General features: G+C 50.0%; 1 protein-coding gene across 1 annotated transcript in view; it reads left to right on the plus strand.

The window, feature by feature from the left end:
• Positions 1–16966, plus strand: part of xgb (x globin) — an 82655-nt gene that overhangs the window by 24456 nt on the left and 41233 nt on the right. The window contains exon 2 of the mRNA XM_072274771.1: positions 3355–3462. Within this exon, the coding sequence (XP_072130872.1) occupies positions 3355–3462 (108 nt within the window). The remainder of the gene's footprint in view (positions 1–3354; positions 3463–16966) is intronic.

Raw genomic sequence — 16966 nt, forward strand, 5'->3', positions numbered from 1 at the left:
CATCAGAAAAGCTGTTTGAATACAATTGAAGTACTACGGTATGCAAAAGCAAAAATGAACAAGTTCCAGTCACAATATCCTGGTGATACCCTTTATTGGAAAGAAAAAATGAAAGACCTGCTTGCATCTGTAAGTTCTGATGTCATACTGTGTACATTATTTGATTTACTCAACGTGTGTGTAATCACTTGGATAATAGATTTCCTGATGATGAGTTCAAAATTCAGAAGGACATTTATTATCAAAGTATGTATACATTATACGACCTTGAGATTCATCCCCTTACAGGTAGCCACAAAGAAACCCAAAAGAACCCAATAAAAAAGAGCTCAAACACCCAGAAAGCCAAAGTGCAGAACTGAGGGAACATCATGGAGTAGCGAGCAGAACTGGCCCAGTCCTGATGCTGACCCCCTGCCTTTTTAATCTGGCCTGGCATTTAAATCTTCCAAACATTGGGTTGTTCCTCGCTCTATGACCCGGGTCCTGTGGGTTTGATATGCTCTGGGCCTGACAGACGTTTTGGTCTGTATCCGAACTTTCAAAGTCAGTCCAACGTTTAGAGTGATCAAACCAGGGGTCCTTCCTTGCTCTCTGGTTTTGGTGGATGGACCTCAACTCTGCCTCGCCTCTGCTCGCCTCGCACTTGCTCACTTCGACCCTCAACTCTGCCTTGCCTCCGATTGCCTCGCAATCACTCACTTTGACCCTCTAATCTGCCCTGCCTGCACTCACCTCTCCATTGTTTGCGGTGATCATTTACCAGAAAAAGTGTCATTAATAAAATATTCAGTTGTAGACTTTGTTTTACTTGCTGCCAATAAGCAGTCGCTGGGCTTCACCAACACCAACTTAAATCAGAGTTGAGAGACGAGCAAGCTTTTGACTGCATTGCTTTGCAAACGTAAGCAATTTTGTCCGTGAGTGGAAAATAAGCCAATGTTCGGCCACTGCTGGAGCGAACTTGGAAGCAATTTGATGCAGCAGGGCTCAGGTGAGATGACTAGTGGCAACAGTGGGGCCCGAGCCCAAGGGTGAGGAAGGACCTGAGTTTCATCGATTTAAGCATTGGGCCAAATTGGAAAGGTGTGGCATGGGCCTACTTGAGGTGGCGGGTCTGGGCCTGAAAGCCTGTCGACGCGGCAGTGCCTGAAAGCAAGGATCAACCAGAAGTTTGGACAATTTAAGCATTGGTCAGTTTGAAAAGGTCAGGGTATCGGGGCCAGAAGTGAGGGACAGGCTGGATCAGCTCACTGCTTGGCGAGATTTACTTGTCTCTGAACTGAACTGAGGATGTGGCCTGCAAATGATGGGATCCTGAATCAGCAGCAGTAATCGTGGCCGTGGAATCACTTCTGTGAGCTTCAGTTCCAAATGTTATTTGCTCACTTTAATTGTTTATGCAACTTGTTTTTTCTCTGCATAGTAGGTGATTGATGGTCTTTTGTTTGATGGGTTCTTTGGTGTTTCTTTGTTTCGTGGCGGCCTGTAAGGAGACAAATCTCAAGGTTGTACAGGTGTCCCCCGCTTTTCGAACGTTCGCTTTACGAAACCTCACTGTTACGAAAGACCTACATTAGTACCCTGTTTTCGCTTTCAGAAGATGTTTTCACTGTTACGAAAAAAAAGCAGCGCGCAATAAAAGATTCAGCGCGCGAAAAAATCAGTGCGCAATAAAGGCAGCGCGCACCCCAAGCAGGCGCTCTCCCCAGATTCGGAGCTGCATTCTCGCTGGCATTGCTTAAACACGTGCCTGTGAGCAGTTGTTTGCAAGATGAGTTCTAAGGTATCGGAAAAGCCTGAAAGAGCTCGTAAGGGTGTTACACTTAGCGTAAAACTAGACATAATTAAGCGTTTTGATCGTGGTGAACGAAGTAAGGACAAAGTGAGTTTGGCTTGTGGAAGCTGACGAACATGATGTTGAAGAGGTTTTGGCATCTCATGGTCAAGAACTGACAGATGAAGAGCTGATGCAATTGTAAGAAAAAAGGATAACAATCGAAACCGAATGAGTAATGATAAAGTACGACTTTAATTTTGAAAGGGTACGTAGGTTTAGGAGATATTTGCAAGATGGTTTGAGTCCTTACAAAGAACTGTGTGATAGAAAAATGCGTGAGGCTCAGCAGTCAAGCAAGCCTTCCACGTCAGCCACAGCAGACGACGAACCTCGACCTTCGACATCAAGGTGGGCAGAGATAGAAGAAGATGAGCCGCCTGCTCTAATGGAAACAGACGATGATGAGATGACACACCAGTGTCCCACCACCCCAAGCCCCAGGTCATGGACAGATACCGATTCGGGGAGAATGCAACGGTAACTGGGAGGCACACAGCACACCTTTAAGAAAAAAGCCGAAATAAACATGCTAATGAATTAGGTGCCGCCGACACGTAATTGTCGGCCCAGATCAGAGGCGACGCAATCAGAAATCGACACTGATCTGGGCCGACAATTACGTGTCGGACGGCACCTAATTAATTAGCATGTTTATTTTGGCTTTTTTCTTAAAGATGTGCAGGATGCTTCCCGGCTACCACTGCATTCCTGCATGCTTCTCAGCAATGTATCGCTCGGCGGCCTGGAGGGTGGGGGCCACTGCACCATCCCAACCTGTGACGACTCAGCCTAACACACCATCATCAGTGTGCTCTGCGCTGTCTTCCCGATTCCCGTAAGTGATACTACACTGTACATACATTATTTCTACTTTATATCGACTGTGTATTTTTACATGTTATCTGGTATGATTTGGCAGCTTCATAGCTTAAAGGTCACTGGAGAGCGCTTGCGCTGGGTTTTTGCCAAAGCGCTTGCGTGAGATTTTCTGCCAATGGCGCTTGCGTGAGATTTTCGCTACGGAGAACAGTTCAGTAATGATCGTGGAAAAGTATTTTCACTTTATATAGGCTATGTATTTATCATATCATTCCTGCTTTTACTATATGTTACTGTTATTTTAGGTTTTATGTGTTACTTGGCGTGATTTGGTAGGTTATTTTTGGGTCTGCGAATGCTTACAAAATTTTCCCATATAAATAAATGGTAATTGCTTCTTCGCTTTACGACATTTCAGCTTACAAACCATTTCATAGGAACGCTCTACCTTCGGATGGCGGGGAAAACCTGTATATAGCATACATATTTCAATAATAAATGTACTTTGGGTCTGCGCCAGACTGGTTGACCTTAGGATGTTCATATTCATGGGACATTTACTGCAATACAGGGGGAGTCTGGGAGGAAATCACAGCTGTCCCAGCTGCAGGGCACTGCCAAGGGTATCTCTGCATCTGTGTGGCGCTTGGGGCTAAGTTTGGCACCGAATTCTAAACTTCACTACCCTCTTGCAGGCTGTTTGAGACTCACCCTGAGTGTAAGGACGTCTTCTTCCTCTTCCGCGATATCGAAGACCTGCAGCAGCTGAGGATGAGCAAGGAGCTACAGTCACACGGACTCCGGTAAGTGCTGCCTGCAGTGACCTGGCTTAGCTGTCGAAAAGCATCGATTGCGGCCCAAAACCACCGTCCACAGCCTGAAACCATCTTTCACAGCCCAAAACCACCGTCCACAGGCCGAAACCAGCGTCCACAAACCAAAACCACCGTCCACAGCCCGAAACCATCTTTCACAGCCCAAAACCACCGTCCACAGCCTGAAACCATCTTTCACAGCCCAAAACCACCGTCCACAAACCAAAACCACCATCCACAGCCCAAAACCATCTTTCACAGCCCAAAACCACCGTCCACAGCCCGAAATCATCTTTCACAGCCCAAAACCACCGTCCACAGCCTGAAACCATCTTTCACAGCCCAAAACCACCGTCCACAGCCCGAAATCATCTTTCACAGCCCAAAACCACCGTCCACAAACCAAAACCACCGTCCACAGCCTGAAACCACCATCCACAGCCCGAAACCATCTTTCACAGCCCAAAACCACCGTCCACAGCCCGAAACCATCTTTCATAGCCCAAAACCACCGTCCACAGCCCGAAACCACCGTCCACAGCCCGAAACTATCTTTCACAGCCCAAAACCACCGTCCACAGCCCAAAACAATCTTTCACAGCCGAAAACCACCGTCCACAGCCCAAAACCATCTTTCACAGCCCAAAACCACCGTCCACAGCCCGAAACCATCTTTCACAGCCCAAAATCACCGTCCACAGGCCGAAACCATCTTTCACTGCCCAAAACCACTGTCCACAGACCGAAACCATCTTTCACAGCCCAAAACCACTGTCCACAGCCTGAAACCAGCATCCACAGCCCGAAACCATCTTTCACAGCCAAAAACCACCGTCCACAGCCCGAAACCACCGTCCACAGCCCGAAACTATCTTTCACAGCCCAAAACCACCGTCCACAGCCCAAAACAATCTTTCACAGCCGAAAACCACCGTCCACAGCCCAAAACCATCTTTCACAGCCCAAAACCACCGTCCACAGCCCGAAACCATCTTTCACAGCCCAAAATCACCGTCCACAGGCCGAAACCATCTTTCACTGCCCAAAACCACTGTCCACAGACCGAAACCATCTTTCACAGCCCAAAACCACTGTCCACAGCCTGAAACCAGCATCCACAGCCCGAAACCATCTTTCACAGCCAAAAACCACCGTCCACAGCCCGAAACCATCTTTCACAGCCCAAAACCACCATCCACAAACCAAAACCACCGTCCACAGCCCGAAACCACCGTCCACAGCCCGAAACCATCTTTCACAGCCCAAAACCACTGTCCACAGCCTGAAACCAGCATCCACAGCCCGAAACCATCTTTCACAACCAAAAACCACCGTCCACAGCCCGAAACCATCTTTCACAGCCCAAAACCACCGTCCACAAACCAAAACCACCGTCCACAGCCCGAAACCACCGTCCACAGCCCGAAACCATCTTTCATAGCCCAAAACCACCGTCCACAGCCCGAAACCACCGTCCACAGCCCGAAACCACCGTCCACAGCCCGAAACTATCTTTCACAGCCTAAAACCACCGTCCACAGCCCGAAACAATCTTTCACAGCCGAAAACCACCGTCCACAGGCTGAAACCAGCGTCCACAAACCAAAACCACTGTCCACAGCCCGAAAGCATCTTTCACAGCCCAAAACCACTGTCCACAGCCTGAAACCAGCATCCACAGCCCGAAACCATCTTTCACAGCCAAAAACCACTGTCCACAGCCCGAAACCATCTTTCACAGCCCAAAACCACCGTCCACAAACCAAAACCACCGTCCACAGCCCGAAACCACCGTCCACAGCCCGAAACCATCTTTCATAGCCCAAAACCACCGTCCACAGCCCAAAACCACCGTCCACAGCCCGAAACCACCGTCCACAGCCCGAAACCACCGTCCACAGCCCGAAACTATCTTTCACAGCCCAAAACCACCGCCCACAGCCCGAAACAATCTTTCACAGCCGAAAACCACCGTCCACAGGCTGAAACCAGCGTCCACAAACCAAAACCACTGTCCACAGCCCGAAACCATCTTTCACAGCCCGAAACCATCTTTCACAGCCCGAAACCATCTTTCACAGCCCGAAACAATCTTTCACAGCCGAAAACCACCGTCCACAGGCTGAAACCAGCGTCCACAAACCAAAACCACTGTCCACAGCCCGAAACCATCTTTCACAGCCCAAAACCACTGTCCACAGCCTGAAACCATCTTTCACAGCCCGAAACCACCGTCCACAGCCCGAAACCATCTTTCATAGCCCAAAACCACCGTCCACAGCCCAAAGCCACCGTCCACAGCCCGAAACCACCGTCCACAGCCCGAAACTATCTTTCACAGCCCAAAACCACCGTCCACAGCCTGAAACCACCGTCCACAGCCTGAAACCACCGTCCACAGCCTGAAACCACCGTCCACAGCCCGAAACAATCTTTCACAGCCGAAAACCACCGTCCACAGGCTGAAACCAGCGTCCACAAACCAAAACCACTGTCCACAGCCCGAAACCATCTTTCACAGCCCGAAACCATCTTTCACAGCCCGAAACCATCTTTCACAGCCCAAAACCACTGTCCACAGGCCGAAACCAGCGTCCACAAACCAAAACCACCGTCCACAGCCCGAAACCATCTTTCACAGCCCAAAATCACTGTCCACAGGCCGAAACCAGCGTCCACAAACCAAAACCACCGTCCACAGCCCGAAACCATCTTTCACAGCCCAAAACCACCGTCCACAGCCTGAAACCATCTTTCACAGCCCAAAACCACCGTCCACAAACCAAAACCACCATCCACAGCCCAAAACCATCTTTCACAGCCCAAAACCACTGTCCACAGCCCGAAATCATCTTTCACAGCCCAAAACCACCGTCCACAGCCTGAAACCATCTTTCACAGCCCAAAACCACCGTCCACAGCCCGAAACCATCTTTCACAGCCCAAAACCACCGTCCACAGCCCGAAATCATCTTTCACAGCCCAAAACCACCGTCCACAGCCTGAAACCATCTTTCACAGCCCAAAACCACCGTCCACAGCCCGAAACCACCGTCCACAGCCCAAAACCACCGTCCACAGCCCGAAACCATCTTTCACAGCCCAAAATCACCGTCCATAGCCCGAAACTATCTTTCACAGCCCAAAATCACCGTCCACAGCCCAAAACCACCGTCCACAGCCCGAAACCACCGTCCACAGCCCGAAACCACCGTCCACAGCCCGAAACCATCTTTCACAGCCCAAAATCACCGTCCACAGCCCGAAACTATCTTTCACAGCCCAAAATCACCGTCCACAGCCCAAAACCATCTTTCACAGCCGAAAATCACCGTCCACAGGCCGAAACCAGCGTCCACAAACCAAAACCACCGTCCACAGGCTGAAACCACCGTCCACAGCCCGAAACCATCTTTCACAGCCCAAAAACCACCGTCCACAGCCGAAAATCACCGTCCACAGGCCGAAACCACCATCCACAAACCAAAACCACCGTCCACAGCCCGAAACCATCTTTCACAGCCCAAAACCACCGTCCACAAACCAAAACCACCGTCCACAGGCTGAAACCACCGTCCACAGCCCGAAACCATCTTTCACAGCCCAAAAACCACCGTCCACAGCCTGAAACCACCGTCCACAGGCCGAAACCAGCGTCCACAAACCAAAACTACCGTCCATAGCCTGAAACCATCTTTCGCAGCCCAAAACCACCATCCACAAGCCAAAACCACCGTCCACAGCCCGAAACCATCTTTCACAGCCCAAAACCACCGTCCACAAACCAAAACCACCGTCCACAGGCTGAAACCACCGTCCACAGCCCGAAACCATCTTTCACAGCCCAAAAACCACCGTCCACAGCCTGAAACCACCGTCCACAGCCCGAAACCATCTTTCACAGCCCAAAACCACCGTCCACAGCCTGAAACCATCGTCCACAGCCCGAAACCATCTTTCACAGCCCAAAATCACCTTTCACAGCCCGAAACCATCTTTCACAGCCCAAAACCACCGTCCACAAACCAAAACCACCGTCCACAAACCAAAACCACCGTCCACAGCCCGAAACCATCTTTCACAGCCCAAAAACCACCGTCCACAGCCCGAAACCACCGTCCACAGCCCGAAACCACCGTCCACAGCCCGAAACCACCACCCACAGCCCGAAACCATCTTTCACAGCCTGAAACCATCTTTCACAGCCTGAAACCATCTTTCACAGCCCAAAACCACCGTCCACAGGCCAAAACCACCGTCCACAGCCCAAAACCATCTTTCACAGCCCAAAATCATCGTCCACAGCCTGAAACCATCTTTCACAGCCCAAAATCATCGTCCACAGCCCGAAACCATCTTTCACAGCCCAAAACCACCGTCCACAAACCAAAACCACCGTCCACAAACCAAAACCACCGTCCACAGCCCGAAACCATCTTTCACAGCCCAAAAACCACCGTCCACAGCCCGAAACCACCGTCCACAGCCCGAAACCACCGTCCACAGCCCAAAACCATCTTTCACAGCCCAAAATCATCGTCCACAGCCTGAAACCATCTTTCACAGCCCAAAATCATCTTTCACAGCCCGAAACCATCTTTCACAGCCCAAAACCACCGTCCACAAACCAAAACCACCGTCCACAAACCAAAACCACCGTCCACATCCCGAAACCATCTTTCACAGCCCAAAAACCACCGTCCACAGCCCGAAACCACTGCCCACAGCCCGAAACCATCTTTCACAGCCCGAAACCATCTTTCACAGCCCAAAACCACCGTCCACAGGCCAAAACCACCGTCCACAGCCCAAAACCATCTTTCACAGCCCAAAATCATCGTCCACAGCCTGAAACCATCTTTCACAGCCCAAAACCACCGTCCACAGCCCGAAACCATCTTTCACAGCCCAAAACCACCGTCCACAAACCAAAACCACCGTCCACAAACCAAAACCACCGTCCACATCCCGAAACCATCTTTCACAGCCCAAAAACCACCGCCCACAGCCCGAAACCACCGCCCACAGCCCGAAACCATCTTTCACAGCCCGAAACCATCTTTCACAGCCCGAAACCATCTTTCACAGCCCAAAACCACCGTCCACAGGCCAAAACCACCGTCCACAGCCCAAAACCATCTTTCACAGCCCAAAATCATCGTCCACAGCCTGAAACCATCTTTCACAGCCCAAAATCATCGTCCACAGCCCGAAACCATCTTTCACAGCCCAAAACCACCGTCCACAAACCAAAACCACCGTCCACAAACCAAAACCACCGTCCACATCCCGAAACCATCTTTCACAGCCCAAAAACCACCGTCCACAGCCCGAAACCACCGCCCACAGCCCGAAACCATCTTTCACAGCCCAAAACCACCGTCCACAGGCCAAAACCACCGTCCACAGCCCAAAACCATCTTTCACAGCCCAAAATCACCGTCCACAGCCTGAAACCATCTTTCACAGCCCAAAACCACCGTCCACATCCAGAAGCCAGCGTCCACAGCCCGAAACCAGCGTCCACAAACCAAAACCAGCGTCCACAAACCAAAACCACCATCCACAAACCAAAACCACCGTCCACAGCCCAAAACCATCTTTCACAGCCCAAAACCACCGTCCACAGCCAGAAACCACTGTCCTTAACCTGAAATCATTGTCTACAGTCCGAAATCACTGACCGCAGCCCAAAGCCACCGTCCATAGCCTGAAACACCATCCACAACCTGATAGCGCCATCCACGTCCTGAAAACAACACCCATTGTCGGAAACCACTGTCTGCAGCTCAGGGGGCTGGGAAACTGTCTGGTTGTTCATGGGCATGTTGAAACTATTAAGCAAATATTTCCTTCCACTTGCTACTGGTTGTAGGACAAGGTGTGGTTTGGCTATAAGGCATAAGTGTTAGGGTGCAGGACAGGTGTGCTTGAGGTGTAGGCTGAGTGATGGCTGGGGTTTTGGATAAGACCATAAGTATTGCCTGCCATTTGCCTTTCCATTTGCCACTCCGTGTCAAGATAAGTGTTGCCTGCCGCCTGTCTCCTGTTTGCTGTTCAGCTCCGGCAACGTCCTGTGTCAAGGAAAGTTTTGCCTGCCTCCTGATTTTCCGTTTACCCTCCTGTTTGCCAGTTCAGCTCCCGCCACGCTCACGCCCTTGTCTGCATCTTATCTCCGTGCCAGTGTCCTACGTTTGGGTTTGCATGCTCTATGCAACACTTCATAAGCATCCTTTGTGCCCTCTCCTATTTCATCACATCCCTTTTAAGATAAGGGGCCCAAAACTGCTCACAATACTCCAAGAGAGGCCTCACTGGTGCTTTACAAAGTATCAAGATTACATCCTTGCTTTTATATTCTAGTCCTCTTGAAATGAATCCCAACATCACACTTGCCTTCCTCAGCACAGACTCAACCTGCAAATTAATTTTTAGGGAATCCTGCACGAGGACTCCCGAGCCCCTTTGTGTCTCGGTCTTTTTATATTTTCTCACCAAAGTCCATGACTGTACACTTCCCAACACTGTAGTCCATCTGCCATTTCTTTGCCCATTCTTCTAATTCATCTAAGTCCTTCTGTAGCCTCTCTACTTCCTCAAAACTACCTATCCCCCCCCCCCACCCACAGGTATCTTCATATCATCTGCAAACTTTGCAACAAAGCCATCAATTCCATCATCCAAATCATTGACATATAACGTAAAAAGAATCAGTCCCAACACAGTTTTGTGTGCAGTTTTGGTCCCCTAATCTGAGGAAAGACATCCTTGCCATAGAGGGAGTACAAAGAAGGTTCACCAGATTGATTCCTGGGATGGCAGGACTTTCATATGAAGAAAGACTGGATGAACTGGGCTTGTACTCGTTGGAATTTAGAAGATTGAAACATATAAAATCCTAAAGGGATTGGACAGGCTAGATGCAGGAAGATTGTTCCCGATGTTGGGGAAGTCCAGAACGAGGGGTCACAGTTTGAGGATAAAGGGGAAGCCTTTTAGGACCGAGATTAGGAAAAACTTCTTCACACAGAGAGTGGTGAATCTGTGGAATTCTCTGCCACAGGAAGCAGTTGAGGCCAGTTCATTGGCTATATTTAAGGGGGAGTTAGATATGGCCCTTGTGGCTAAAGGGATCAGGGGGTATAGAGAGAAGGCAGGTACAGGGTTCTGAGTTGGATGATCAGCTATGATCATACTGAATGGCAGTGCAGGCTCGAAGGGCCAAATGGCCTACTCCTGCACCTATTTTCTATGTTTCTATGTGTCTAGATCCCTGTGGAACACCACTAGTCACCGGTAGCCAACCAAAAAAAGCTCCCTTTATTCCCACTCTTTGCCTCCTGTCAATCAGCCACTGCTTTATCCGTGCTAGAATCTTTCCTGTAATACCATGGGCTCGTAGCTTGTTAAGCAGCTTGTTGCACCTTGTCAAAGGCCTTTTGAAAATCCAAGTACACAACATCAACTGATTCTCTTTTATCTATCCTGCTTGATATTTCTTCAATGAATTCCAACAGATTTGTCAGGCAAGATTTCCATTGAGGAAACCATGCTGACTATGGCCTATTTTATCATGTGCCTCCAAGAACCCTGAGACCTCATCCTTAATAATCAACTCCAACATCCTCAACTGAGGTCAGACGATAGTTCCCTTTCTTCTGCCCCAATCTCTTCTTGAAGAGTGGAGTGACATTTGCAATTTTCCGGTCTTCCAGAACCATTCCAGAATCTAATGATACTTGAAAGATCATTACTAATGCCTCCATAATCTCTTCAGCAAACTCTTTCAGAACCCCGGGGTGTACAGTGAAGACTGATGCAAAATACTTATTCAATTCATCCACCATCTGGTCTAGATGACTCAGTTTCCCAATAACTTCTCCCTAGTTATGGTAACCTCACACACTTCATGACCCCAACACCTGGAACTGCTGGTGTCTTCCACAGTGGAGAATGATGCAAAATGCTTATTCAGTTTACCCACCATTTTGCTGTCCCCCATTACTAACTCTTCAGCATCATTTTCCAGTAGTCCAATATCCACTCTCACCTCTCTTTTACCATTTATATATCTGAAGAAACTTTTGGTATCCTCTTTAATATTATTGACTAGCTTACTTTCATATTCCATCTTTACCGTCTTAATTACTTTTTTAGTTGCCTTCTGTTGGTTTTTAAAACCTTCCCAATCCTCTAGCTTCTCACAAATTTTTGCTCTATTATATGCCTTCTCTTTGGCTTTTATGTTGGCTTTGACTTCTCTTGTTAGCCACAGTTGTGTCTTCTTTCCTTCTTCCTCTTTGGGATGTATACATCCTGTGCCTTCCAAATTGCTTCCAGAAATTCCAGCCATTGTTGCTCTGCCTTCATCCCTGCCAGTGTTCTTTTCCAATCAATTCTGGCCAAATCCTCTCCCATGCCTCTGTAATTCCCTTTACTCCACTGTAATACTTACACCCCTGACTTTAGCTTCTCCTTCTCATATTTCAAGGTGAATTCAATCATATTACAGTGGAGTAAAGGGAATTACAGAAGCAATTTCTACTAAGGGTTCCTTTACCTTCAGCTCTCTAATCAATTCTGGTTCGTTGCACAACATCCAGTCTAGAATAGCAGATCCTCTTGTGGGCTCAACCACGAGTTGCACTGAAAAGCCATCTCATAGGCACTTTAGAAACTCCCTCTCCTGGAATCAAGCACTAACCTGATTTTCTCAATCTACAAACGTACTTGCATATAGAAATCCCCCGTGACAACTGCAACATTGCCCTTTTGGCATGCATTTTCTATCTCCTGTTGTAATTTGTTATTTGTTGGCCACGTTCTTACTACTGTTTGGGGATCTATATACAACTTCCATCAGGGTCTTCTTACCCTTGTGATTGCTTAGTTCTATCCGCAATGATTCAACATATTCCAACCTTATGTCACCTCTTTCTAATGATTTGATTTTGTTTTTTTACCAACAGAGCAACGCCACCCCTCTGCCTTCCTGCCTGTCCTTTCGATACAATGTGTATCCTTGGACATTAAGCTCCTAGCTATATTCTTCTTTCAGCCATGATTCAGTGATGCCTACAACATCATACCCGCAAAACCGCACAGTGCTGCAAGTTCATCTACCTTATTCCATATACTGCACGCATTCAGATACAACACCTTCAGTCCTGTATTCATCTTCTTCAATTTTGTTCACCTTTTATGTTGCAACTCATCCTGGTGACTGCAATTTTGATATACCAACAGCCTCTACTCATTACACATTGCCTCCATTCGTAAACCAGCTCCCTCATCTTCAGCACTATCATCTGCCTTTCCTACGATACTTCTTACATTGAAATATCGCAGCCCAGGACACTAGTCACACCATGCTCAGCCTTTTGATTCCTAACCTTGTCTGAAGTCTACCCACATCTGCCTCCGGAACCTGTCCACTAACTATTCTGGTACTCTGGTTCCCATCCCCCTGCAACTCTAGGATGGGGGTGGTTGGGTTGGGGGACAGTTTGTTGGCTGAGGTGTAGGATGAGGTGGTTGCTTGTAAGATCGGGATCATTAAATGATGGTATGGATGTGGTTGGGGTGCAGAACAGGGTGGATTAGACATAGGACAGCTGAGTGTTAGGATCTTGGACAAGTGGTGTATGGGGTGTAGAACAATTAGCAATTAGACTGTAAGAAACGGTGAATGGGGTATAGGGCAGCTGTGGTTACACTGTAATGCAGATGAGGCCAGACTGAAGGACAGGTGTGGTTAGACTGTAGGACCAGGTGGATGTGGTGTAGGAAAGCTGTGGTTAGAATATAGGGTGCAGGACAGGTTTTTGTTAGACTGTAGGACAGATGTGGCTGGGGTGTAAAACAGGTGTGGTTAGACTGTAGGACAGATCAGGATAGACTTTCGGACAGGTGTGATTAACCTGTGGGACAGTTGTGGTTAGAGTACAGCACAGTGTGGTTGGGGTGTAGGACAGATGTAGTTAGAGTGTAGGACAGATGTAGTTAGGGTGTAGGACAGATGTAGTTAGGGAGTAGAATAGGTGTGGTTGGGGTGTAGGACAGATGAAGTTAGAGTGTAGGACAGTTGTAGTTATGGTGTAGGACAGTTGTAGTTAAGGAGAACAGGTGTGGTTGGGGTATAGTACAGTTGTAGTTGGGCTGTAGGCCAGGTGTGTTTGGGATGTGGGTTGCAGTGAATCAGGTGTAGGACAGGTGGAGTTAGAGTGTATGACAGCTGTTAGGCTGTAGGACAGGGTGCATGGTGTGTAGGAAAGTTATAGTTAGGACAGGAGCAGTTAGACTGTAGGATAAGTTGGATGGGATGTAGGACAGCTGTGGTAAGACTGCAGTGCAGGGTGTATGGGGTATAGGACAGGCATGGTTAAACTGTGGGACAGGTGTGGTTGGGGTGTGGATAGCAGTGAAATGGGTGGAAGACAGATGCTGGTTAGAATATATGACAGGTGTTAGTATAGGACAGGTATGCTTTGGGTGAAGGTCAGGTGTGGTTTGAGTGAAGGACAGGTGTGGTTGGGGTGAAGGACAGGTGGTAGTTGGAATTTAGGACAGGTGGTGGATGAGGTATAGAACAGTTTGCCATTATACTGTAGGACAGGTCAGGTTTGGTTAGACTGTAGGACAGGAGTGTTTGGGTGTATTGAAGTGCAGTTAGACTGTAGAACTGGTGGTGAATGGTATGTGATTAGACTGTGAGAGCAAGTCAATGGGTGTAAAACAGGTGCAGTTAGACTGTAGGATAGGCTGGATGGGGTGTAGGCCAGGTGGTGGTCAGAAAGCACAACCTATCGAATATTGAAAGGTCTGGCTCGAGTGGATATTTTCTATAGTGAGGGAGTCTAGTACCAGAGGACATAGCCTCAGAATAGAAGGACGTCCCTTTAGAACAGAGGTGAGGAGGAAAAATCTCTATCCAGAGGGTGGTGAGTCTGTGCAATTCGTCGCCACACACAGCTGTGCAGGCCAAGTCACTGGCTGTATTTAAAATGGAAATTGGTAGGCTCTAGATTAGTCAGGGTGTAGCAGCGTGCTACGCACAGCACTAAAATAACCACACGGAGTCGGTGATTTGGGGTTGCCATGGAAGAGATTTATTCAAACTTCGCGGCCTGCTTTAAAGCCTTCCCGTTCCCGCCCTCCCTGGGCGGGACTGCTGTGGGGAATGCCTATTCCCAGACCCTTTCAGTGCGCGGGATTTTCCCCCTGCTGGTGAAGATGGCCTGGCGCCCTTTTTGGGGCCGGCCCTCTGCCTGCGCGCGCTGTTTCGTGAGCCGGTTCGTGTGTGCTAGAAAGTGGGTCGCCACAACCCCCCCCCACCCCCCAGAACCGGCGATACCTCCCCCAATGTGCACAGTCTGGATCGGCCCTTGTTTGGGAGGTCTGCCCCTGCGCCGCGGTGCCTGAGCCTGGACCGGCTATGCCAAGTCCACACGGGCCGGTTTGAGTCGGTCCACCGTGAAAACCTCCTCTCTCTCCCCAATGTCCAGCACGAACGTGGACCTGTTGTTCCTGATCACCTTAAACGGCCCCTCGTAGGGCCGCTGTAGCGGTGCCCGGTGTCCGCCCCGTCGTACAAAAAGAAACTTACAGTTCTGCAGGTCTTTGGGTACGCAGGTCGGGCTCTGTCCGTGCTGTGAAGTGGGGATGGGGGCCAGGTTACCAAGCATCTCCCATAGTCTGTCCAGGACTGCTGTGGGTTCTTCCTCTTGCCCCCTTGGGGCTGGTATGAACTCTCCTGGGATGACCAGGGGTGTGCCGTACACCAACTTGGCCGACAAGGTGGGCAGATCCTCCTTGGGCACCGTGCGGATTCCGAGCAGGACCCAGGGAAGCTCATCCACCCAGGTAGGCCCCTCCAGGCGGGCCATGAGAGCCGACTTCAGGTGACGGTGGAAGCGCTCCACTACTCCGTTCGACTGTGGATGGTAGGCAGTTGTGTGATGTAGCTGTGTTCCTAGAAGGCTGGCCATAGCTGACCACAGGCTGGAGGTGAACTGGGTGCCCCTGTCGGAGGTAATGTGGGCCGGTACCCCGAAGCGGGCTACCCAGGTTGCGATCAGTGCTCGGGCGCAGGATTCGGAGGTGGTGTCAGTGAGCGGGACTGCCTCTGGCCATCTGGTGAACCGGTCTATCATAGTTAGGAGGTACCGCGCTCCTCGCGACACTGGCAGGGGCCCCACGATATCCACATGGATGTGGTCGAACCTCCGGCGGGTGGGTTCGAACTGCTGCGGCGGAGCCTTGGTGTGCCGCCTCACCTTGGCCGTTTGGCACTGCATGCACGTTTTGGCCCATTCACTGGCCTGTTTACGCAGCCCATGCCACACGAACCTGTTGGCGACCAGCCGGACAGTTGTCCTGATGGAGGAGTGCGCAATGGATTCGAAACCCCACCGGCGCCAGGCTGCTGGGACGACGGGGTGGGGTTGGCCGGTAGCTACGTCACATAGTAGGGTCCTCTCACCTGGGCCTACGGGGAGGTCTTGGAGCTGCAAACCGGAGACCGTAGTCCTGTAACAGGAGATCTCAGTGTCTGTCTGCTGTGCCTCTGCCAGCGCTGCATAGTCCACCCCCTGGGACAGGGCCTGTATGGTCGGTCTGGAAAGTGCGTCCGCCACAACGTTGTCCTTTCCCGAGACATGCCAGATGTCCGTCGTGTACTCGGAGATGTAGGACAGATGTCGCTGCTGGCGGGACGACCAGGGATCGGACACCTTCATGAACGCAAAGGTAAGCGGTTTGTGGTCTGTGAACGCGGTGAAGGGCCTACCTTCTAAGAAGTACCTGAAATGCCGGATTGCCAGGTATAGTGCCAATAGCTCCCGGTCGAAAGCACTGTATTTGAGTTTGGGTGGTCGTAGGTGTTTGCTGAAGAATGCCAGGGGTTGCCAGCGACCCTCGATGAGTTGTTCCAGCACTCCACTGACTGCTGTGTTGGATGCGTCCACAGTGAGGGCAGTAGGAACGTCCGTTCTGGGGTGTACTAGCATCGCGGCATTTGCCAAGGCTTCTTTGGTTTTAACGAAAGCGGCTGCGGCCTCTTCGTCCCAGGTAATGTCCTTGCCCTTACCCGACATCAGAGTGAACAGGGGTCGCATGGTTCGGGCTGCTGAGGGGAGGAAACGGTGGTTGAAATTCACCATACCCACGAATTCCTGCAGGCCTTTGATTGTGTTGGGTTGGGGGAAGTGGCGGACCGCGTCTACCTTGGCGGGCAGCGGGGTTGCCCCGTCTTTAGTAATCCTGTGGCCCAGGAGTCGAGTCCGAACTGGCATTTGGCCGGGTTGATTGTAAGGCCAAATTCGCTCAGGCGGGAGTAGAGCTGGCGGAGGTGGGACAGATGCTCCTGCTGACTACTGCTGGCTATGAGGATGTCATCCAAATAGATGAATGCAAAGTCCAGATCGCGTCCCACCGTGTCCATTAGCTGCTGGAAAGTCTGTGTGGCATTCTTTAGCCCAAACGGCATTCGGAG

Source organism: Mobula birostris, chromosome 12 (assembly GCF_030028105.1).
Source record: "Mobula birostris isolate sMobBir1 chromosome 12, sMobBir1.hap1, whole genome shotgun sequence".
NCBI classification, from domain to species: Eukaryota; Metazoa; Chordata; class Chondrichthyes; order Myliobatiformes; family Myliobatidae; genus Mobula; species Mobula birostris.